The sequence below is a fragment of the Melanerpes formicivorus genome, unplaced genomic scaffold (genome assembly GCF_026170545.1).
Source record: "Melanerpes formicivorus ecotype bairdi unplaced genomic scaffold, bMelFor1.0.p_v2 SCAF_117, whole genome shotgun sequence".
Classification (NCBI taxonomy): Eukaryota; Metazoa; Chordata; class Aves; order Piciformes; family Picidae; genus Melanerpes; species Melanerpes formicivorus.
The window spans coordinates 70,611-93,766 of NW_027142469.1; the positions used below are offsets into that span (position 1 = coordinate 70,611).

General features: G+C 50.7%; 2 protein-coding genes across 4 annotated transcripts in view; both read left to right on the plus strand.

Moving 5' to 3' along the window:
• Window positions 1–7,395, plus strand: part of RAB3IP (RAB3A interacting protein) — a 39,910-nt gene extending 32,515 nt beyond the window's left edge. For all 3 annotated transcript variants that reach the window (XM_068167450.1, XM_068167451.1, XM_068167452.1), the window contains 4 exons: window positions 3,214–3,326; window positions 4,015–4,114; window positions 4,231–4,300; window positions 6,996–7,395. In XM_068167450.1, the coding sequence (XP_068023551.1) occupies window positions 3,214–3,326; window positions 4,015–4,114; window positions 4,231–4,300; window positions 6,996–7,078 (366 nt within the window). In that variant the 3' untranslated portion in view covers window positions 7,079–7,395. The remainder of the gene's footprint in view (window positions 1–3,213; window positions 3,327–4,014; window positions 4,115–4,230; window positions 4,301–6,995) is intronic.
• Window positions 7,396–10,349: 2,954 nt separating this feature from the next.
• The window catches only part of MYRFL (myelin regulatory factor like), a 48,892-nt gene continuing 36,085 nt past the window's right edge, over window positions 10,350–23,156 (plus strand). Inside the window, 3 exon segments of the mRNA XM_068167441.1 lie at window positions 10,350–10,579; window positions 18,041–18,131; window positions 22,996–23,063. Coding sequence (XP_068023542.1) covers window positions 10,534–10,579; window positions 18,041–18,131; window positions 22,996–23,063 — 205 coding nt within the window. The 5' untranslated portion in view covers window positions 10,350–10,533.

The following is a 23,156-nucleotide window of genomic DNA, read 5'->3' on the forward strand; positions in this document are numbered from 1 at the left end:
AGAGAGGGATAGGACTGGGGGGGATGGAGCAAAACTAGAAATGGGTAGATTGAGATTGGATGTTAGGAAGAAGTTCTTCCCCATGGGGGTGGTGAGACACTGGCACAGGTGGTGGAAGCCTCATCCCTGGAGGTTTTTGCAGCCAGGCTGGATGTGGTTGTGAGCAACCTGCCATAGTGTGAGGTGTCCCTGGCCATGGCAGGGTGGTTGGAACTGGCTGATCCTTGAGGTCCCTTCCAACCCTGACAATTCTGTGAGAATGGAAGGAGCCTGGGCACAGAATTACTTTACTAGCAATAATAATTAAACCTTCTTGTAAATCAGCTCATGGCTGTTCCTTGTCCATATTTCAACAGTAGTCTGGGGCAAGTGCTGAGTCCAGAGAAGCAAAGTGAGTGTGTTTCTGGTGTCTTATGATGGACTAGCAGCAAAGGCCTGAGGCAAGTTGCACTTCTGCTTCCTGGAGGTGGTGTTTTAATTAGCATTTGAAAGTTGCAGCTGGGCCTTTCTGTATACCCTGGCTCCTGTACACCACCTTGGCTTTTCTCTCTGTTGTTTAGTCTCACTTGCTTGAATACATTTCTGAAGCTATCTTGGGCTGAAACACATTGGCATAGCATTTACTTGATGATTTTTTTCTTTGCAAGGGTAGTGAGCTGCATCATTTGGTCTTTCCATAGGCTCTCAGAACAGCAGAGCAAGTTTTGTTTGAACTAAAGGAAGTGTGTGCTGTGTTCAGTCTGTGACGTGAGCACTGCCTGCACAAATGCTTCTGAGGAGGGACTGAAAACACAGTTAGCTTTTTAAACATGCTTGACCACATTCCCAGCTGTAAAGGCAGTTCTCCTGCCGCAGGGAAGGCAGGCAGGGTTATTTGGAGGGCAGAATTTAAGCAGCAGCCTGGGAATGGGACCTCATAGAATCATAGTTTCATTCAGGGTTGGAAGGGACCACAAGGATCATCTAGTTCCAACCCCCCTGCCATGGGCAGGGACACCCCACACTAGATCAGGCTGGACAGAGCCTCATCCAGCCTGCTCTTAAACACCCCCAGGGACGGGGCCTCGACCACCTCCCTGGACAACCCATTCCAGGGTTTCACCACTCTCATGGTGAAGAACCTCCTCCTCACATCCAGCCTGAATCTCCCCACCTCCAGCTTCATTCCATTCCCCCTAGTCCTATCACTACCTGAGATCCTGAGAAGTCCTTCCCCAGCCTTCCTGTAGGCCCCCTTCAGATACTGGAAGGCGACAATTAGGTCACCTCAGAGCCTTCTCTTCTGCAGACTGAACAGCCCCAACTCCTTCAGTCTGTCCTCACAGGAGAGGTGCTCCAGCCCTCTGATCATCCTCGTGGCCCTTCTCTGGACACCTTCCAGCACCTCCACATCCCTCTTGTAATAGGGGCTCCAGAACTGGACACAGTACTCCAGGTGGGGTCTCACCAGGGCTGAGTAGAGGGGGAGGATCACCTCCCTTGCCCTGCTGGCCACACTTCTCCTGATGCAGCCCAGGATCTGATTGGCTTTGCGGGCTGCAAGTGCACACTGAGAGCTCCTGTTGAGCTTTTTGTCCCCCAGCACCCCCAAGTCTCTCTCCTCAGGGCTGCTTTCCAGCCAGTCACTGCCCAGCCTGTATTTGTGCCTGGGATTGCCTCGACCCAGATGCAGTACCCTGCACTTGCTCTTATTGAACTTCATGAGGTTGGCTTGTGCCCACCTCTCCAGCCTGTCAAGGTCCCTCTGGATGGCCTCCCTTCCCTCCAGCTGTCTGCTGCACCACACAGCTTGGTGTCATCAGCAAACTTGCTGAGGGTGCACTCAATGCCACTGTCCATGGCACCCACAAAGATGTTGAATAAGATAGGTCCCAGGACTGATCCCTGAGGGACTCCGCTTGTCCCTGGCCTCCACTGGGACATGGAGCCATTGACAGCCACTCTTTGGGTGCGGCCATCAAGCCAGTTCCTTATCCATCTAGTGGTCCACCAATCAAACCCATGTGTCACCAGTTTGGAGACCAGGATGTGGTGCGGGACAGTGTCGAAGGCTTTGCTCAGGTCCAGGTAAACGACATCAGCTGCTCACCCCTCAGCTATTAATTTTGTCACCTGCTCATAGAAGGCCACCAGGTTGGTCAGGCAGGATTTGCCCTTGGCAAAGCCATGCTGACTGCTCCCAATCACCTCTTCACTATTCTTTTGAGCGAGTAGTGACTCCAGGAGGATCTGTTCCATGATCTTTCCAGGCACAGAGGTGAGACTGACTGGCCTGTAGTTCCCTGGAATTCATAGAATCAACCAGGTTGGAAAAGACCTCAGAGATCATCAAGTCCAACCTGTCACCCAACACCTCATGACTAACTAAACCATGGCTTCAAGTGCCACATCCAGTGCCCTCTTGAGGCACTGAGGGAGGGATGGTGACTCCACCACCTCACTGGGCAGCACATTCCAATGGCCAATCTCTCTGTCTGGGAAGAACTTTCTCTCAGATCCAGCCTAAACTTCCCCTGGCACAGCTTGAGACTGTGTCCTCTTGTTCTGATTGCCTGAGAAAAGAGACCAGCCCCCACCTGGCTACAACCTCCCCTCAGCGAGTTGTAGAGATCAAGAAGGTCTCCCCTGAGCCTCCTCCCCTCCAAGCTAAGCAACCCCAGCTCCCTCAGCCTCTCCTCACAGGGCTGTGCTCCAGACCCCTCCCCAGCTTTGTTGCCCTTCTCTGGACACCTTCCAGCATCTCAACATCTTTCCTAAACTGAGGAGCCCAGAACTGGACACAGGACTCAAGGTGTGGCCTAACCAGTGCTGAGCACAGGACAGAGTGACCTCCCTGCTCCTGCTGGCCACACTGTTCCGGATGCAGGCCAGGATGCCCTTGGCCTTCTTAGCCACCTGGGCACACTGCTGGCTCATGTTCAGCCTACTATTAACCAGTACCCCCAGGTCCCTTTCTGCCTGGCTGCTCTCCAGCCACTCTGTCCCCAGCCTGTAGCACTGCATGGGGTTGGTGTGGCCAAAGTACAGCACAAGGAAGTGCTCACAACAACAGCAAATTCTCACTTGGAATTGAGTTTCTGTTTGGTGAGTTGGTTGATTATTCTTCTCCCCACCTCAGTGTTCCTAAATTTGCAGGGGAAGAAATACATCACTGCCTTGAGGCAAGGGGGAACACAGAGCTGTTTTTAACTGCTTTCTAACTTTCTCTTGCAGTTGGCCTCAGCTGTTCTGGAAGCTGTTGAAAACAACACCCTGAGCATTGAACCTGTTGGCTTGCAGCCTGTTCGCTTTGTGAAAGCTTCTGCAGTCGAATGTGGAGGACCAAAGTATGTTGAGGCTTAACAGACAGAAGGGGGAATCTTGACTCATGAACTCTTGGGTTGAGAGAGCTGCTCTCAGCTCATCATTTCAGTCAAATGTGTGTATTTTACATTTTATTGCCTAGAGCCTTAAGGCTTCAAGACTGCTCTGATGAAATTTTGTGGGGCAAGTAAGCAATGAATAAATTTAAGCCTTAAAAAAAAAGAGTATTATAGAACAAACCTTTGAGAGAGAACTGTTTACTTCACTTAGGATACACTGACCTCAAAAGTAACATTCACTTCCTTGGAGAAGACCAGCCTGATACTTAAAAACCAGGCACTTTTAGGGTGTCAGGTGATGATGGGACTTGGGGGAATGGAGCCAAGCTAGAAATGGGGAGATTCAGATTGGATGTGAGGAAGAAGTTGTTCCCCATGAGGGTGGTGAGAGGCTGGCACAGGTTGCCCAGGGAGGTGGTGGAAGCCTCATCCCTGGAGGTGTTTGCAGCCAGGCTGGATGTGGCTGTGAGCAACCTGCTGTAGTGTGAGGTGTCCCTGCCCATGGCAGGGGGGGTGGAACTCCTTGAGGTCTCTTCCAACCCTGACAGTTCTGCGCTAGGAAGCAATGACATTAACACCTTTAAACAGGTGGAGGTGTGAGGTGTTAGTGTCAGGTTTGTTTATTAAACCTTGCAAACTTGATGTTTCTTAGGAAATGTGCTCTGAGTGGGCAGAGCAAGTCCTGCAAGCACAGAATCAAACTAGGAGATTCCAGCAGCTATTACTACATCTCTCCTTTCTGTCGTTACAGGGTGAGTAGATGTGCTGTGAGTTCATGTGGAGGAGGAGTTTGTTCTTCCCCTCCCCTCCTCCCAGCCCATTATACAGCACCACATTAACTACCAATATTTCTTTTGTCTGGATTCAGATCACTTCTGTGTGCAACTTCTTTACCTATATTCGGTACATCCAGCAAGGCCTGTTGAAGCAGCAAGATGGTGAGTGGGAAGCTGCATTGGGCACCCAGGAATAGGCACTTTCCACAGGGCATGTGCTTAGGACCTGCCAGGAGGGCTGTTTGTTGGTAGCCACTGTTGTGATTGCAAGAATTGGGTCATTGAGTAGTCATTGTTGTGGATTACAGGAGTTTGGTCCTGTTCCACTCTCCAATAAAGCTAAATAAATCCTCAGTCATTTTTTGCTCCCACTTAGAACTCCCTTTGTGTTATTCAGTGTGGCAGTTCAGGCTGGGTGCCTGAACCCCCATTCCTGCCACCTAAGTTACACCTCCGGTGTCCTGAGTGTCCAACCCACTGGGGTGGACACAGGCAACAGATTATTTCATACCCATAATATCCTGTGCCCTATAAATCCATCTGCAAAGTCCTTCTCTGCCTCTTTCTTCCCTCTCTGCTCCTGTGGGAGATGCTCCCTATTGGGGAATGCTGGGGGAGTATCTCAAGGCCTCTTAGGTCTGGCTAGGCCTAATGCCAGGAGGAGAAGGGGTTGGGGCAGTCTCAGACCTGGCCAGCCTGAGACTAACCTAGCAGTTGGGGGGGAAGAAAGAGCCCTGGGGGGTTTGGGTGTACCCTCAGGTGGGCAGAAGGGAAGTGCTGGGAAGCCTTTGGGTGTGCTGTGAGGGGCTCTGTATGCTTTGGGATTCTTTTGTCACTATGCTTTGTAGCTTCTGTAAAACACTTAACTGCTTTTCCATTTCAGCTTTCCATCACTTCTGCAATCCCTCTGTGTGATGAGTGTCATTCTTTTGCCCCTCTCAGGGGCAAGAGAGGATCTGCCTGGCCTCAAACCAGGACATTCAGTATGAAAATGCTATGGGAAATCGTGGAACAAGAGGAGTTAGGAATTTTTTTTCCACACAGGATTAAAAACAGCAAACAAAGGTCTCTCTCACAGGATATGGGAATATTGTAGAGCAAAACAACTTCACTTAGGTTCTGGGCCATTTTTGCTTCTTGTGCTTGGTGTTTTGGTGCATCTTCCTCTGCCCTGCTGAGACCACTCCTGCAATCCTGTGTCCAGTTCTGGGCTCCCCAGTTCCAGAGAGACAGAGACCTGCTGGAGAGAGGCCAAGGGAGAGCCAGGAGGATGCTGAGGGGACTTGAGCATCTCCCCTGTGAAGAGAGACTGAGAGCCCTGGGGCTGTTGAGTCTGGAGAAGAGAAGGCTGAGAGGGATCTGATCAATGTCTATCAAGGGCTGGGGGTCAAGTGGAGGGGGCCAAGCTCTTTTGGGTGGTGCACAGCAATAAGCCAAGGAGCAATGGAGACAAACTTGACCAGAGAAGGTTTCAGCTGAACATGAGGGGAAACTTCTTTGGTGTGAGGGTGTTGGAGCCCTGGAGCAGGCTGCCCAGAGAGGTTGTGGAGTCTCCTGTGGAGCCTTTCCAACCCCACCTGGATGCATTCCTGTGTGGGCTCCCCTGGGTGATGCTGCTCTGTCAGGGAGGGTTGGACTGGATGATCTCTGGAGGTCCCTTCCAACTTCTAACATTCTGTGATGTTCTCCCTTTGTTCACTGAGAATGCAGGCAGCTGGGTCTGCCAGAGAGAACTGCTAAGAATGGCAATCTTAAAAAATGACTGACTTTATTAAATTGTAGCAAGTAACCAGGAAAGCATTCTGTAAGCATTTTCTGCCTTGGGTCTTGGGCACTGCTGTGGCATGGCAAAGTTTCTTGACTAGTGCTCAGGTTATACATGAAAGGCTTCAGTAACCCCTGTCTCAAAAGGGAAATGTGGTTTTTACTGCTGTTGCTTCAGAATCACATAATGTTAGGGGTGGGAAGCTCATCCAGACCAACCCCCCTGCCAGAGCAGGATCACAGAGAGCAGATCACTCAGGACCACATCCAGGTGGGTTTTGAATATCTTTCATAGAAGGAGATTCCACAACCTCCTTGAGCAGCCTGTTCCAGTGCTCTCTGACCCTTACAGCAAAGAAGTTCTTCCTCATGCTGAGGTGGAACCTCCTGTGCTGGAGTTTCCATCCACTGCCCCTGGTCCTATCCCAGGGCACAAGTGAGCAGAGCCTGTCCCTGTCCCTTCCTTCCTGACCCCCAGCCCTCAGCTATCAACAGACATTGATCACAGTATCACAGTATCACTAAGATTGGAAGAGACCTCAAAGATCATCGAGTCCAAGCTGTCACCACAGACCTCATGACTAGGCCATGGCACCAAGTGCCATGTCCAATCCCCACTTCAACGCCTCCAGGGACAGTGACTCCACCACCTCCCTGGGCAGCACATCCCAATGACCAATGACTCTCTCGGTGAAGAACTTTCTCCTCACCTTGAGCCTAAACCTCCCCTGGCACAGCTTGAGACTGTGTCCCCTTGTTCTGGTGCTGGTTGCCTGGGAGAAGAGACCAACCCCTTCCTGGCTGCAGCCTCCCTTCAGGTAGTTGTAGAGAGCAATGATGTCACCCATCAGATCCCCTCTCAGTCTTCTCCGCTCCAGACTAAACAGCCCCAGGGCTCTCAGCCTCTCCTCCCCAGGCAGTGCTGCAGTCCCTTCAGCATCCTCATAGCCCTCCCTTGGACTCTCTCTTGAACTGGGGAGCCCAGACCTGGATGCAATATTCCAGGTTCCTTTTGAAGCTCCCTTAAAGTGTTGGCATGCTGAGAAAAGATCTGAATGGATACTGAATGACAATTCTGTCTTTTTTTTTGTAGTGGATCAGATGTTCTGGGAAGTGATGCAGCTGAGAAGAGAGATGTCACTAGCAAAACTTGGCTATTACAAGGAAGAGCTCTAAATCTTTTTACTCTTGCTCATGCATGAACACCACTGACTGTACATCACTCAAATTCCTCAGTCTTTCTTTGTTTTTTTTTCTTCTTTTTTCCTTTTTCATCCCTTGATATTTATTTCCACAAAGTGGGTCCAAGATCTTTCTCCTTTTTGCAGATTGCACTCCAGAAGTACTGTGATCGTTTTCAACTGGCCTCTGCTGTATATGCCTACATAGAACACTTAGTTGAACCCATGTGGTCAGCACTTGGAGGGTGTATTAGTGATTGTAATTTACATTTGGAAACAAAACCTTCTGATTAAAGTGTTAGTCTGAAGCAGTGTCTGCCTTCTGTTCTTTGGTGCAGAATGATGGGAGCCTCCCTGAAGAGCCTGGATGAGGCACTTGGTGCCATGGTTTAGTTGATGAGATGGTGTTGGGTGATAGGTTGGACTGGATGACCTCTCCTCTCCCTCCCCTCTCCCTCCCCTCTCCCTCCCCTCTCCCTCCCCTCTCCCTCCCCTCTCCCTCCCCTCTCCCTCCCCTCTCCCTCCCCTCTCCCTCCCCTCTCCCTCCCCTCTCCCTCCCCTCTCCCTCCCCTCTCCCTCCCCTCTCCCTCCCCCCTCCCTCCCCCCTCCCTCCCCCCTCCCTCCCCCCTCCCTCCCCCCCTCCCTCCCCCCCTCCCTCCCCCCCTCCCTCCCCCCTCCCTCCCCCCTCCCTCCCCCTCCCCCTCCTCCCTATCCTTATTCTACTCAAAAAGTCAGTCAAAAATCTGTTTAGATCCATGTTTGTGTTCTTCTGAGCATCTATGCCAAATACACTTATCAGGAGCCTAGGGGAACTTTGGAATCCTTCAATACATCCTGGGCTGCAGCAAGAGAAATTTGGCCAGCAGGGTGAGGGAGGTGATTCTCTCCCTCTGCTCTGCTCTGGTGAGACCACAGCTGGAGCTCTGTGTCCAGTTCTGGAGCCTCTGTTACAGGAAGGACCTGGAGGTGCTGGAAGGTGTCCAGAGCAGGGCCATGAGCATGAGCAGAGGGCTGGAGCTGCTCTGCTCTGAGGACAGACTGAGGGAGTTGGGGTTGTGCAGTCTGGAGAAGAGAAGGCTCCAGGGAGACCTTCTTGTGGCCTTCCAGTATCTGAAGGGGGCTCCAAGAAAGATGGGGAGGGACTTCTTAAAGTGTCAGGGAGTGATAGGACTGGGGGGGATGGAGCAAAACTAGAAATGGGTAGTTTGAGATTGGCTGTCAGGAAGAAGTTGTTCCCCATGAGGGTGGTGAGAGCCTGGCACAGGTTGTCCAGGGAGGTGGTGGAAGCCTCATCCCTGGAGGTGTTTGCAGCCAGGCTGGCTGTGGCTGTGAGCAACCTGCTGTAGTGTGAGGTGTCCCTGCCCATGGCAGGGGGGTTGGAACTGGCTGAGCCTTGAGGTCCCTTCCACCTCTGAAAATTCCATGATTCAGTGCTGCTTGTCTGTGTTTTTTACACAATGGAAGGATAGAAACTTACTTGGGAGAGTCGACAGCAGCATAAATCCAGGTGTCTACCCTCTACAGCAGGCTGCTTTGCAAACATCAAGGAGCAGTACAATTATCTTGGCTGCGCTTCGGTTCAAAATCTGTCCTGACCCCTGTATTGACTGCTAAAACCTTTCTATTCCCTTCTGGTTTTCAGTCATTAAATTTCTTTTATTCCTTTAAATGGTCTCTTTTTTTTTTTCTCCTCCTGCTTTTTTTGGTGTTTTGAGTTTCCAGTGGTTTACACATCCATTTCCCAGGGCTCCCCTTGAAGCTGGAAAATAGCCATTATGTGATTTCTTTAATGTGATGATGACCATTTCCATTGAATGTTATCAGCTTCTTCACACACAATTCGCTAGAAGGAGAACCCAAAGGAGGATTCTGGCTTCTTAAGGAAGTTGCTTTGTCTGTTCAAGTGCTGCTTTTGCACTTCAAGTGGTCTTTTTTTCCCCTGGGCACAGGCGAAGATGAAAGCAGACCGTTGATTAGGTTACAAAGAACATAGTTGTGGGTGTTTCACAGAATCGCAGGATGGTAGAGGTTGGAAGGGACCTTAGAGGCCAGATGCAGTAGGTGCAGCACACTGACAGCAAATTTCTAACGGGAAGTTTTGAAGTAGCAGCAAAGCACTTTGCCAAACCAGCTTGAGAGCACTAAGGAGCCTGGCTCAACCTTGTTGGATTCTCATCCTTTTGTTCCTCCTATCTGAATTTAGGATAACCTCCTTGAATCTCAAACACCTCTTCTGTTGATAATGTAGCCCACAGGAAAATGATTCACAGAGTCACAGCACATTAGAGGTTGGAAGGGACCTCCAGAGATCATCCAGTCCAACCCCCCTGCCAGGGCAGTGTCACCCAGGGGAGTCCACACAGGAATGCATCCAAAGGGGGTTTTGAAATTCTCCAGAGAAGGAGACTCCACAACCTCTCTGGGCAGCCTGCTCCAGGGCTCTGGCACCCTTACAGTAAAGTTTTTCCTCATGTTGAAGTGCAACTTTGGTGCTGTAGTTTCCATCCATTGCCCCTTGTCCTATCCTCGAGCATGAGTGAGCAGAGGCTGTCCCTTCCTTCCTGACCCCCACCCCTCAGGTATTGATAGACATTGATCAGATCCCCTCTCACTCTTCTCCTCTCCAGACTCAGCAGCCCTAGGGCTCTCAGCCTCTCCTCACCATGCAGTGCTCCAGCTCCTTCAGCATCCTTGTAGCCCTCCCTTGGACTCTCTCCAGCAGATCCCTGTCCCTCTTGAACTGGGGAGCCCAAAAGTGGACACTATTCCAGATGGGGCCTCACTAGGGCAGAGTAGAGAGGGAGGTCTTTCAATACTGCCTTAGACAAAGAGGTTGCTGTAGTTTTGTTGATGGTGACAATGTGGAAGTGCTGCTTCCTTACAATCAAACTGCTGAGGGAGAATTGGTCTGGGGCAGAATAGAATAGGATTAACCAGGCTGGAAAAGACCTTGGAGGTCATCAAGTCCAACCCTAGCTGCTTCAATGGGGTGGTGCATAGAGTGAAAGCAGTGATGACTTTGCTCTTGCTTTTTGGTTACTGCTGCTTTCATCAGTGGTGTTAATCACACTCTGGAGAACCTGCAACTGCAGGGAGAAGATAAGCAGCTTTTATTGCTGTGTTCTCCTGCGCATGTGTAATCATGGCTGGTCCTGGGACCAAAGGTCCTTGACACAAGAACATTAGACACACCGAATGGAAGAGCACACATCCCCTTCATCTTCCCCCAAAGGCCTTGGCAAGTTCTCCTTTCCATGCAGCAGAGTTGAAGTGCAGCCCTGGCTTTAGTTATGGCGGAGTGAGATCAGCTGGGGCCAAGTCCGTAAAGCCTCCAAGGAAGCCCTGCTGTGTGCCTAGGCACCTTCACGGTCATCTGAAGAGACACGGTGCGGTTTTCGCTGTGGGACTCTTCAAGCAGCAGGGGAAGTGAGACAATTCCACTGCCTTTTCATGGATGTGGTGGGAGAGAATGAGGCCTTGCAGCAGTTCTTTGAAGGTAAGAGTGGAGTTTAAAGACAGACTCTTCACGATTTTTGGGGGCAGCAAAACTGTGGTAATCGTTTGGGGTTAACTGGAGAAGAAAGGAGGAAGAGCTCTGACCCCCAAAGCTCTGTTTGCACGAGGATCTGGTGGAAGGCAGTACCAGAATGCCTTGGTACAAATGGTGCAGGTGCTCTGCGGTCCCTTTGTGCTTTGGCCAGGAGACCAAAGGCAAGGTGGACCCAGCAGAGCTGGCATCACCGCCATGGTGCTTGCCAGGAAGCAAAAGGGAAGCGGCTGAGGTCTCTCTGCAATTTATCACTTATGGACTCTTAGCACTTTTCATGGTGTTAGAGAGCTCCCTGCCAGCTCTGTCAAACCCTGGCTGGTTAAAGAGCCTTTTCCTTCCACTAATAGCATATCTCTGAAATTGCCCAGCTGCCACTGGTGGTTGTTGGCAGGATCCTCAGATGCTCCTGGGAAGCTAAACAGAGGTGGGGTTTGTTTGGTTGATTTCCTGGATGGGACCTGTCCTACCTCCTACCTTCTTCAGGAAGACAACTGGCATTCAAGCACTTCCCACATTCTCCTGCCTTTTTTCTTACCACACTGCTTTCTTCCTAGGAGGAGCCAGAATAAAACTGCATTTCTCATGGCTTGAGCAATTCTTCTTTGTTGTTGGCTTTTTCCTTCTGTTTTTTCCTTCCTGTGATTTTTTTGTTTTATTTTCCTTTGGTGGTTTTGTTTCTATCATTTTTTCCCCCTTCCCCCCCCCCCCCCCCCCCCCCCTTTCTGGCACTTTCTTGGCCTCCATGAGGTGTCAGATCCAGCTTTTGAGTTAAAGATTCTCCAGCACTGATGGAGAGAATGCATTTAAGCCAAGAATTAGAAATCAGTGGATCACAATATGAGGCTGCAAGCCAGCAAAAACTAGTTCAGAGATGTTAAGAAACTCATGACCTATTTTAAAAGTTCACTGTAAGTCATGGAGATCAAAAGGTAACAAACTTCCTTGGCTTGGCTTTCAGCAGCGTTTGTTTTTTCCATGCTGTTTGTTCAAGAAGTGAATTGGAGATGCTGAGAGAGGAGAAGCTTGACAGGAGCCAGCAGTGAGCACTTGCAGCCCAGAAAGCCAACCAGAGCCTGGGCTGCAGCAAGAGAAGCAGGGCCAGGGAGGTGATTCTCTCCCTCAACACTGTCTGGGCAGAGCAGAGTGGGAGGAGAAGCTCTCCGGATCTGCTGGACACACTCTTAATGCACCCCAGGATCCCACTGGATTTCTTGGACCGCTCTGGGCAGCCTGCTCCAGGGCTCTGGGACCCTCCCAGTGAAGAAATTCTTCCTCATGTTGAGGTGGAACCTCCTGTTCTGGAGTTTATATCCATTGCCCCTTGTCCTATCCCAGGGCACAAGTGAGCTGAGGCTGTCCCTGTCCCTTCCTTCCTGACCCCTACTCCTCAGCTATTGATAGACATTGATCAGATCCCCTCTCACTCTTCTCCTCTCCAGACTAAACAGCCCCAGGGCTCTCAGCCTCTCCTCCCCAGGCAGTGCTGCAGTCCCTTCAGCATCCTTGTAGCCCTCCCTTGGACTCTCTCCAGCAGATCCCTGTCCCTCTTGAACTGAGGAACCTAGAACTGGAATCAATATTCCAGGTGGGACCTCACTAGGGCAGAGTAGAGGGGGAGGAGAACCTCCCTGGATCTGCTGGACACACTCCTCCGAATGCAATCCAGGATCCCCTTGGCCTTCATGGCCACCAGGGCACATTGCTGTCCCATGCAGAACTTGTCCATGAGGACTCCCAGGTAGGTCCTTCTCCACAGGGCTGCTCTCTTAGCTTCATTGGATGTAAAGACAGCTGTTATTGTAGCACTACAGCTTATGGGTTGGCTTTATAATGCCATTCCATGGGACAAGTTCTAGGCCCCTCAGTTTAGGAAAGATGTTGAGATACTGGAAGGTGTCCAGAGAAGGGCAACAAGGCTGGGGAGGGGTCTGGAGCACAGCCCTGTGAGGAGAGGCTGAGGGAGCTGGGGTTGCTTAGCCTGGAGAAGAGGAGGCTCAGGGGAGACCTTCTTGCTGTCTCCAACTCCCTGAAGGGAGGTTGTAGCCAGGTGGGGGTTGGTCTCTTCTCCCAGGCACCCAGCACCAGAACAAGAGGATACAGTCTCAAGCTGTGGCAGGGGAGGTTTAGGCTGGAGGTGAGGAAGAAATTCTTCCCAGAGAGATTGGCCATTGGGATGTGCTGCCCAGGGAGGTGGTGGAGTCACCATCCCTGGAGGTGTTTAAGAAGAGCCTGGCTGAGGCACTTGGTGCCATGGTTTAGTGGATGAGATGGTGTTGGGTGATAGGTTGGACTGAGGTCTTTTCCAACCTGGTCTATTCTATTCTGTTCTGTTCTGTTCTATCCTTCACTCTGCAATGAGATACTACTGAGAAGTAGGCAACTGATTTGCTTGCAGACATATACAAGGCATTACATGGAGGTTATGGAGGGATTGAGACTGTTTACTACAGGATGATGAAGTGAAGCCCAGGAGCCAAGTGATGGGAGCCTAATGGCTGGAGGAAAGCAGGGGGATGTATGCCAAAGATAGCTTTGTGAAGCAAGAGACTGCCAGAGTAGGAGGCTGGAGTTCAGACAACTGCTTAGATGCCTGGGGCTGGGAGCAGGGACAGGCTAGGTGAGAATGGCCAAGCAAATGGAAGCACTGGTACAGCTGACAGGTTTTAGATTTCAGATTGAAAGAGAAATGGTATCAAAGCTATGGAGAGGCAGGGGGAAGTACCGCCAGTATGCTGCCTGTGACTGCAGTCTCTGCTCTGCAGACACCTGTGTGTGACACCCTCACCACAGCACACTCTTGGGCTTTGATCTTCAGCAGTTTCTTGGGCAGCTGGCAATCCTCAGAACAATTAGGCTAAGGTTGAAACGTGTCACCCAGAGCTGTCTGGGCACACTGCAGCATGGAGTGTGGACTGGGAGTAGAGATCCTTGAGTGCAAGCTGATAAATGGGAGCTGCTGACTCTGCATGCCCTCTGGCAGCTCTTGGCCAGGCACATGGTTCCCCACAGGAAACTGCTTTTCACACGAGGCTCTCAGCAGGCTGTGTCCCATGACAAACCTGCAGTTCTCTGCTCTTGCAGGTACCTGATGTGCAGGTGAGTGACTGGCACACACACTGCCTGTACCTATTAAGTACTTGTTGTGATCCAATGCCTGTGAAATGGAAGCCTTCACTGAAAATACATTTGCATATGGTCAAGAGGGACAGGGATGGACTGGAGAGAGCCCAAGGGAGGCTACAAGGATGATGAAGGGGATTGTGAGAAAAGGCTGAGAGTCCTGGGACTGTTTAGTCTGGAGAGGAGAAGACTGAGAGGGATCTGATCAATGCCTATCAATAGCTGAGGGCTGGGGGTCAGGAAGGAAGGGGCAGGGACAGCCTCTGCTCACTTGTGCCCTAGGGTAGGACAAGGGGCAAAGGATGTCAACTCCAGCACAGGAGGTTCCACCTCAACATGAGGAGGAACTTCTTCACTGTGAGGGTCCCAGAGCCCTGGAGCAGGCTGCCCAGAGAGGTTGTGGAGTCTCCTTCTCTGGAGCCTTTCCAGCCCTGTCTGGATGTGTTCCTGTGTGACCTGTACTGGATTCTGTGGTCCTGCTCTGGCAGGGGGCTTGAACTAGAAAATCTCCAGAGGTCCCTTCCAACCCCTAACATCCTGTGAGCCTGTGATCCAATAGCTTCTCCTCTGCTGAAACAGACACCAGTGTGAGCATGTGATGCCATGGACCTGGAAAGCACATTCAGAAAGAAAAAGAGAAGCTGTACAGGGAGGACAAATGCCCTGGCTCTGTGCATCTGCATTGTGAACTTTCAGTAATGGTGGCCTGTCTTCTGCCAAGTTCTGCATATGCCCTTGTGGCCAAGAGAGCCAATGGGATCCTGGAGTGCAGCAAGAAAAGTGCAGCCAGCAGGGCCAGGGAGGTTCTGCTCCCTCTCTGCTCTGCCCTGCTGAGACCACTCCTGCAATCCTGTGTCCAGTTCTGGGCTCCCCAGTTCCAGAGAGACAGAGACCTGCTGGAGAGAGGCCAAGGGAGAGCCAGGAGGATGCTTAGGGGACTTGAGCATCTCCCCTGGGAAGAGAGACTGAGAGCCCTGGGGCTGTTGAGTCTGGAGAGGAGAAGGCTGAGAGGGGATCTGATCAATGTCTCTCAATAGCTGAGGGCTGGGGGTCAAGTGGAGGGGGCCAAGCTCTTGTGGGTGGTGCACAGCAATGGAGACAAACTTGACCAGAGAAGGTTTCAGCTGAACATGAGGGGAAACTTCTTTGGTGTGAGGGTGTTGGAGCCCTGGAGCAGGCTGCCCAGGGAGGTTGTGGAGTCTCCTTCTGTGGAGCCTTTCCAACCCCACCTGGATGCATTCCTGTGTGGGCTCCCCTGGGTGATGCTGCTCTGTCAGGGAGGGTTGGACTGGATGATCTCTGGAGGTCCCTTCCAACCTCTAATGTGCTGTGACTCTGTGAATCATTTTCCTGTGGACTACATTATCAACAGAAGAGGTGTTTGAGATTCAAGGAGGTTATCCTAAATTCAGATAGGAGGAACAAAAGGATGAGAATCCAACAAGGTTGAGCCAGGCTCCTTAGTGCTCTCAAGCTGGTTTGGCAAAGTGCTTTGCTGCTACTTCAAAACTTCCCGTTAGAAATTTGCTGTCAGTGTGCTGCACCTACTGCATCTGGCCTCTAAGCTGCAGAGAACACATCTGTGTACAATGCCTGTATGTTGGGATGTGAGAATTGATCAGGGGCACACTTGCAAGTTGCTGTCTCACAATGGGAAGCAAGGCAGAATGAAATCTGCAGCAGCAATAAGCAAGCAGTGCCTGGATTAATCTGGGATCACTAAGCAATTCAGGAGGTGTTTATTAGCAATGGGAATTTGTGTATTAAGGCAGACTCAGGTGGGAATTCCTGTGCAAGGTGGTGGAAATGGGCTTCCAGATGCTGGTGGCAGTTTTGTAATAGCTAGACACTGGGTCAGGAAGTAACCCTGAGGACACTGAGGAAAGAACAGGCTGCCCAGGGGGGCTGTGGAGTCTCCCTCTCTGGAGACATTCAAGACCCACCTGGATGTGTTGCTGTGTGATCTGCCCAAGGTGCTCCTGCTCTGGCAGGGGGGTTGGACTGGCTGAGCTTTGGAGGTCGCTTCCAACCCCTAACATTCTGTGATTGTGTGAAAGAACAGGAGAAATTTTGCAGTATACCTTCTTACCATGCACCTGTCCACTGCTACTGCAGTGAGAAGACAGCCAAAGCACCAAAAGCCTTTACTTGTGCTCAGGGACAGCAATGAGCCTTTTGTGTTCTCTCACTGCACTGCAGAGCCCAGGGGAGATCACAGAAAACATCCAGTAGGAAGAAGCCTCCAAGCTCATCATCACTGGAAGTGTTTAAGAAGAGCCTGGATGAGGTGCTTGGTGCCATGGTTTAGTTGATGAGATGGTGTTGGGTGATAGGTTGGACTCGATGATCTCAAAGGTCTTTCCCAACCTGGTCTGGTCTGGTCTGGTCTGGTCTATTCTATTCTATTCTATTCTATTCTATTCTATTCTATTCTATTCTATTCTATTCTATTCTATTCTATTCTATTCCATGCCATTCCATTCCATTCCATTCCATTCCATTCCATTCCATTCCATTCCATTCATCCAGTCCAGCCTTTGATCCAGCACTGAAGGGTCAACACTAAGCCATGTCCCTATGCACCAGGGCTACACACTGCTTAAACACCTCCAGGGATGGTGACTCCAGCACAGCCCTGGGCAGCCCATTGCAATGTTTTAGAACCCTCTCTGTGAGGAAATATTGGTTGGTGTCAATTGCTTGGGTCTGAGCTACGTGGCTCTGGACAGGGGCTGGTCCCTGTGGCAGCCTCTGGCAGTGGGACAGTGCCCTGCACTCGCTGGAGAGAGCAGTGACTTCAGTGCCCTTATCTTGTTTGCTTTGTGAGTGGCCACACCTGGATTTATGGAAGGCTGGCTGGAGGTGTGGAGCCTACAAAGCACTTCTGTTTGGCTTGCCTTTGGTTTTTTTTTCTGATTCAGAGTTCCACCTGAGTTTGTGCAGAAGTTGTGGTGAATTCCAGGGACTTCATAATCATAAAATCCCTTTATAGCCATCGGTTACCAAGCAACAAAGGACAAAGTACTGAACCTGTCCATACGTCTAGCATATTAAAGGGCTGGGTTTGGGGGGGAGAGAACAAAAGGAAGCCACCAGTTGAGTATTTCAGAAGGTTAATTTGTGCTCTCTTTAAGCTCAGGGTGGTGAACTCTTTAAGAGTGTTTCAGAAACTCACTTGAAGCAGTAATGCAGAAATTGGATCTGAATGAGACAACCTCTGAGCTTTCCCCCAGCCACCCAGAGTATGAAGTGACCTCAGAACCCTTTTATGCACTTATAGATTGGGGTCCTGCATTCTCTTGCTGTGATAAATCAGTGAAGCCTTAATGCTGTGCACAAACTGCTGTTAGCCTGGGTGCTCCTCTGCCCCCCTTCATCTTCTCCTGCACTTCCTCATTTACTTTCTTTTTCATAGAATCAGAGAATCAATAAGGTTGGAAAAGACCTCAGAGATCATCGAGTCCAACCTGTCACTCAACACCTCATGACTTCTAAACCATGGCACCAAGTGCCACATCCAATCCCCTCTTGAACATCTCCAGGGATGGTAACTCCACCACCTCCCTGGGCAGCACATCCTAATGACAAATGACTCTTTCTGGGAAGAACTTTCTCCTCACCTCCAGCCCAAACTTCCCCTGGCACAGCTTGAGACTGTGTCCTCTTGTTCTGATTGCCTGAGGAAAGAGACCAACACCCACCTGGCTACAACCTCCCTTCAGGGAGTTGTAGAGAGCAAGAAGGTCTCCCCTGAGCCTCCTCTTCTGCAGGCTAAGCAACCCCAGCTCCCTCAGCCTCTCCTCACAGGGCTGTGCTCCAGACCCCTCCCCAGCTTTGTTGCCCTTCTCTGGACACCTTCCAGCATCTCAACATCTTTCCTAAACTGAGGAGCCCAGAACTGGACACAGGACTCAAGGTGTGGCCTAACCAGTGCTGAGCACAGGGCAGAATGACCTCCCTGCTCCTGCTGGCCACACTGTTCCTGATGCAGGCCAGGATGCCCTTGGCCTTCTTAGCCACCTGGGCACACTGCTGGCTCATGTTCAGCTGCTGTCACCCAGTACCCCCAGGTCCCTTTCTGCCTGGCTGCTCTCCAGGCACCCGTCACCCCCTTCCACCAGTGACTGAGCCAGAAGGGTCATACCCACCAGGTACACATCAGACAGGAGAGATTTGGTTGTCCTTTGTGCAGGAGAGTGGCAGTGCTGCTTAGCCTGGCTTACTGATGAATCTCTCTGAATTCCACTCTCATAATTTCTATCCTCTTCCCATTTTTTCTAATCTTAGGGCAAGATGTCCATGGAACCTTGGAGAATCCCATGGTGGATACCAGCATGCTGGAAGAATTCCTGAGTAGTGACATAGAGTTTGGAACTTTGTAAGTGTTACAGCCACTCCTACTCCCCTTCCTTAGCAACATCTCTTCAATTGGGTTTGTTTAGTGCCGTGATAAAAACTAAACACAGCAGTCAGTAGCCTTCTTGTAACAGGGGCTCCAGAACTGCACACAGTACTCCAGGTGGGGTCTAGAATAGAAGAATAGAGTTAGCCAGGATGGAAAAGATCTTCGAGATCATCCAGTCCAACCTCTCACCCAGCACCATCTCATCAACTAAACCATGGCACCAAGTGCCTCATCCAGGCTGCTCTTAAACACCTCCAGGGATGGTGACTCCACCACCTCTCTGAGCAGCCCAGAGGGAGGTGATTCTCCCCCTCTACTCCACTCTGGTGAGACACCACCTGGAGTACTGTATCCAATTCTGGAGCCCCTAGTACACCAAGGACCTGGAGGTGCTGGAAGGTGTCCAGAGAAGGGCCATGAGGATGAGCAGAGGGCTGGAGCTGCTCTGCTATGAAGACAGGCTGAGAGAGTTTGAGCTCTGAGGAGACCTTCTTGTGGCCTTCCAGTATCTGAAGGGGGCTCCAAGAAAGATGGGGAGGGACTTCTTAAAGTGTCAGGGAGTGATAGGACTGGGGGGAATGGAGCAGAACTAGAAGTGGGTAGACTCAGATTGGATGTTAGGAAGAAGTTGTTCCCCAGGAGGGTGGTGAGAGACTGGCACAGGTTGCCCAGGGAGGTGGTGGAAGCCTCCTGCCTGGAGGTGTTTGCAGCCAGGCTGGATATGGCTGTGAGCAACCTGCTGTAGTGTGAGGTGTCCCTGCCCATGGCAGGGGGGTTGGAACTGGCTGAGCCTGGAGGCCCCTTCCAACTCTAATAATTCTGTGATTCTATGAAATCTGAGTTTCAGGAGGACTGTGGCTGTCTGGTTGCTGTTACTTACCTGAAGCTGTATGAGAAGACATAGAAAAATGACTTACAGACAGTAATGGAAATATGTTTGTCTTGTTGAACAGAATGAATGCTAATGAAGCCTGGGATAATTCACAGCTGTGATGCTAATGGGGGCATTCAATGCAAAGATGTTGTTCTAACATTCCTGTAAGTGCCAGTTTAGGGCTGCTGTTTTCATCCCAATGCTTCGTGCAGAACAGAGGAACTGTCCATTCTTGTCTCCTGAGAATAACTTTCAGAGATAAAAAGGATGCATAATGCAAAGGGTCATGGTCAAGGGTGAAAAGCTATGCAGCATAGATCTGTCAAAGGCTCCAACCCCAAATCTTTCATCTAGACAACTGTCAGATGATGTTGCTCGATGAAAAATGCTCTTAATGGGCTGACACTTGCACTTGCCAAGGAGCAGAGCAAGAGGGGATGCCTTAAAAACAATTAAACACGGGGGTTTTTTTCATTCCAGGCACACTCAGCAGCACACACACATTCACTTGCAGTGGGCTAAACAGGCTTCTAGCTGCTCTGCATCATAAATATTGAATTGATTCAGCCCATGCTATAAAAATAAAGAAGGATGAGGTGGTGGCATATAAACAACCTTTGTTTTTGGGGGTATTTTTAGAGTGACTAAACACACTGCAGGCTAAACAGACTGTTAACTCCTGCATGACAACATACCCTGAGTCCTGTGTCCAGTGCTGGGCTCCTCAATTTAAGCAGGACATTGAGACACTTGAATATGTCCAGAGAAGGGCAACGAGGCTGGGGAGGGGTCTGGAGCACAGCCCTGTGAGGAGAGGCTGAGGGAGCTGGGGTTGCTTAGCCTGGAGAAGAGGAGGCTCAGGGGAGACCTTCTTGCTCTCTCCAACTCCCTGAAGGGAGGTTGTAGCCAGGTGGGGGTTGGTCTCTTCTCCCAGGCAAGCAGCACCAGAACAAGAGGACACAGTCTCAAGCTGTGCCAGGGGAAGTTTAGGCTGGAGGTGAGGAGAAAGTTCTTCCCAGACAGAGAGATTGGCCATTGGGATGTGCTGCCCAGGGAGGTGGTGGAGTCACCATCCCTGGAGGTGTTTAAGAAGAGCCTGGATGTGGCACTTGGAGCCATGGTTTAGTTGTCAGGAGGTGTTAGGTATTAGTTCATAGGTTGGACCTGATGATCTCTGAGGTCTTTTCCAACCTTATTAATTCTATGGTTGTTTTGCTTTTATAAACAAAACAGCAGAAAGACAAGTGTGTGTGTGTGTGTGTGTAGTTATGTAGCTCAATTATGTTAGATCTTATAGCTGCAGTGCCACAAAGGATTTACATGCAGGAGAACAGGCTGTAAAGCTCCTAAGGGTTTGGAGACTCAGCAGGATTTTGCACTGATACTGTGGTTGTACTTCATTAAGGGATTAAGAAGAGCATTTACTGAACTATTAGATCACTAAGAGTAAAACAATCATAGAATCAGTAAGGTTGGAAAAGACCTCAGGGATCATCAAGTCCCACCTCTCACCCAACACCTCCTGACTAGCTAAACCATGGCTCCAGTTCAAGAAGGGCAGGGAACTGCTTAAAAGAGTCCAGCTCAGGGCCACAAGGAATGGAACAACTTCCTTAGGAGGAGAGACTGAGGGAGCTGAGGCTCTTTGGTTTGGAGGAGATGGAGGGGTGACCTCATTGCTGTTGATAGAGATGTGCAGGGTGAGTGCCCAGAGGCTGGAGCCAGGCTCTGCTGGGGGATGCCCAATGCCAGCACAAGGGGCAGTGGTGGAAGTTGAGGCAGAGGAAGTTCCATGTAGACATAGGAAGGGATTTTTTTCACTGTGGGGGTGATGGAGCACTGGAGCAGGCTGCCCAGGGGGGTTGTGGAGTCTCTGTCTCTGGAGATACTCAGGGCCCACCTGGATGTGTTCCTGTGTGATCTGCTCTAGGTGATCCTGTTCTGGCAAGGGGCTTGGACTTGGATGATCTTTCAAGGTGCCTTCCAACTCCTAACATTCTGTGATTAGGAAAAAAATTTCTCTACTAAAGAGTGGTGAAGCTGCCCAGGAAGGTGGTAGAGGTGTTCAGCACAAGGATGGGGTACCTCGGGAAACAGATTAGAACTGGACACAGGACTCAAGGTGTGGCCTAACCAGTGCTGAGTCCAGAGCAGAATGACCTCCCTGCTCCTGCTGGCCACACTGTTCCTGGTCCAGGCCAGGATGCCATTGGCCTTCTTGGCCACCTGGGCACACTGCAGGCTCATGTTCAGCCTACCATCAACCAGTACCCCCAGGTCCCTTTCTGCCTGGCTGCTCTCAGCCACTCTGACCCCAGCCTGTAGCACTGCCTGGGGTTGTTGGGGCCAAGGTGTAGAACCTGGCACTTGGACTTGTTAAATCTCATTCTGTTGGCCTCTGACCATCTGTCCAACCCATCAAGGTCCCTCTGCAGAGCCCTCCTACCCTCTAACAGATCAGCTCCTGCTCCCATCAGTGCACCCTGAGGCCAGTGCCCAGAACCTGCCTGGCACAGCCTGCCAAGTTGTTTCTGAGTGAGGTGTCTATAAAGATCTGAGGGCTGGGGGTCAAGAGGCAGGGGACAGGCTCTGCTCAGTTGCACCCTGGGACAGGACAAAGGGCAGTGGATGGAAACTCCAGCACAGGAGGTTCCACCTCAACATGAGGAGAAATTTTTTCACTGTGAGAGTCCCAGAGCCCTGGAACAGGCTGCCCAGAGAGGTTGTGAAGTTTCCTTCTCTGGAGCCTTTCCATCCCTGTCTGGATGTGTTCCTGTGTGACCTATGCTGGATTCTAGGGTCCTGCTCTGGCAGAGTGGTTGGACTTGATGGTCTTCAATGATCCCTTCCAACCTCTGACATCCTAACTGGAAGATTGTGTAGGGATGAAAAGAAGGAAGGTAACTTATCACCCACAGAAACCCCACGTGAAGCTCCTGCATCTTTTTTTGGTGAGTTTGTGAAAACTCTTGTTTTAAACTGGGCAAATGTGCTTCCCACCTGTGTGGCAGCCTTGGGCTGCCTCTTCTGGTCAGCAAAGTGCTAAATTGAGACCTTCTGGCATCTGATAGAGACTGAGGGAGCTCTGGCTAAAAGAAGAGCTGAAGAAATTGGCTCATGGATGCAGATGCTAAACCTGTAGTCTGGAGAAAACAGGCTGAAAGCCCTTGTGAGCTCCCTGTAGGCAGAGATGCTGGTGTGCCTGGAGGGAACTGAAGAGCAGCTCACAGGAAGGAAAGGGGATTGAAGTCGGCAGTTTGGGGGATGGGGCAGGAGGGGTGACCAAGAGCTGGTAAGAATGGGGCCTCCCTCTGTGAGGGAGTGGTGGAGGGCTGTAGAAGATGGTCTCACAAACTGTAAGTGACATTGCTCCTGTGAGAAGGGGCAGCAACCACGGTGAGCAATGCTTCAGGAAGTCCATTGTCAATGATTCATAGAATCAGCCAGGTTGGAAAAGACCTCGGAGATCATCAGGTCCAACCTATTGCCTAATACCTAACACCTCCTGACAGCTAAGCCATGTCTCCAAGTGCCACATCCAAGCCTTTTTTGAACACCTCCAGGGATGGTGACTCCACCACCTCCCTGGGCAGCACATCCCAATGGCCAATTACTCTTTCTGGGAAGAACTTTCTCCTCACCTCCAGCTTGAGACTGTGTCCCCTTCTGTTTGTGGTTGTCTAGGAGAACAGACCAACCCCCAAGTGCCTCGTTTGATCAGAAGTAAAGAACTGACCCAGAGTAACACAATTAAGTTCACTAAGAGGCCATACCTCACCCTTTCCTGAGGAACTGATTCTCTCCCAGCTTAGGATGAGCAGGCAAGCTCACACAGCAGTCACCTCTGGGACAGGCAACCTGATGTAGTGGGAAGTGTCCCTTTCCAGCTGCTTTCAGCTTTGCCTTGTGATCATCCACCATGTCTTCTCCTGCTAGAATTGAAAATCTCTTTTTCATCCCTAGGCAAAGCCAGTTGCCAGACTCCCCACCAGACTCTGGATCGGAACCATGCTCTCCACCACAGCTCCAGAGTAGGTCACACGAACCTGGGCCTCTCCCAAGCTCATAGGAAGGTCTCTTCCAGCTTCTCTTCCTTGTCCTTACTTTCTTGTCTGTTTACTTCT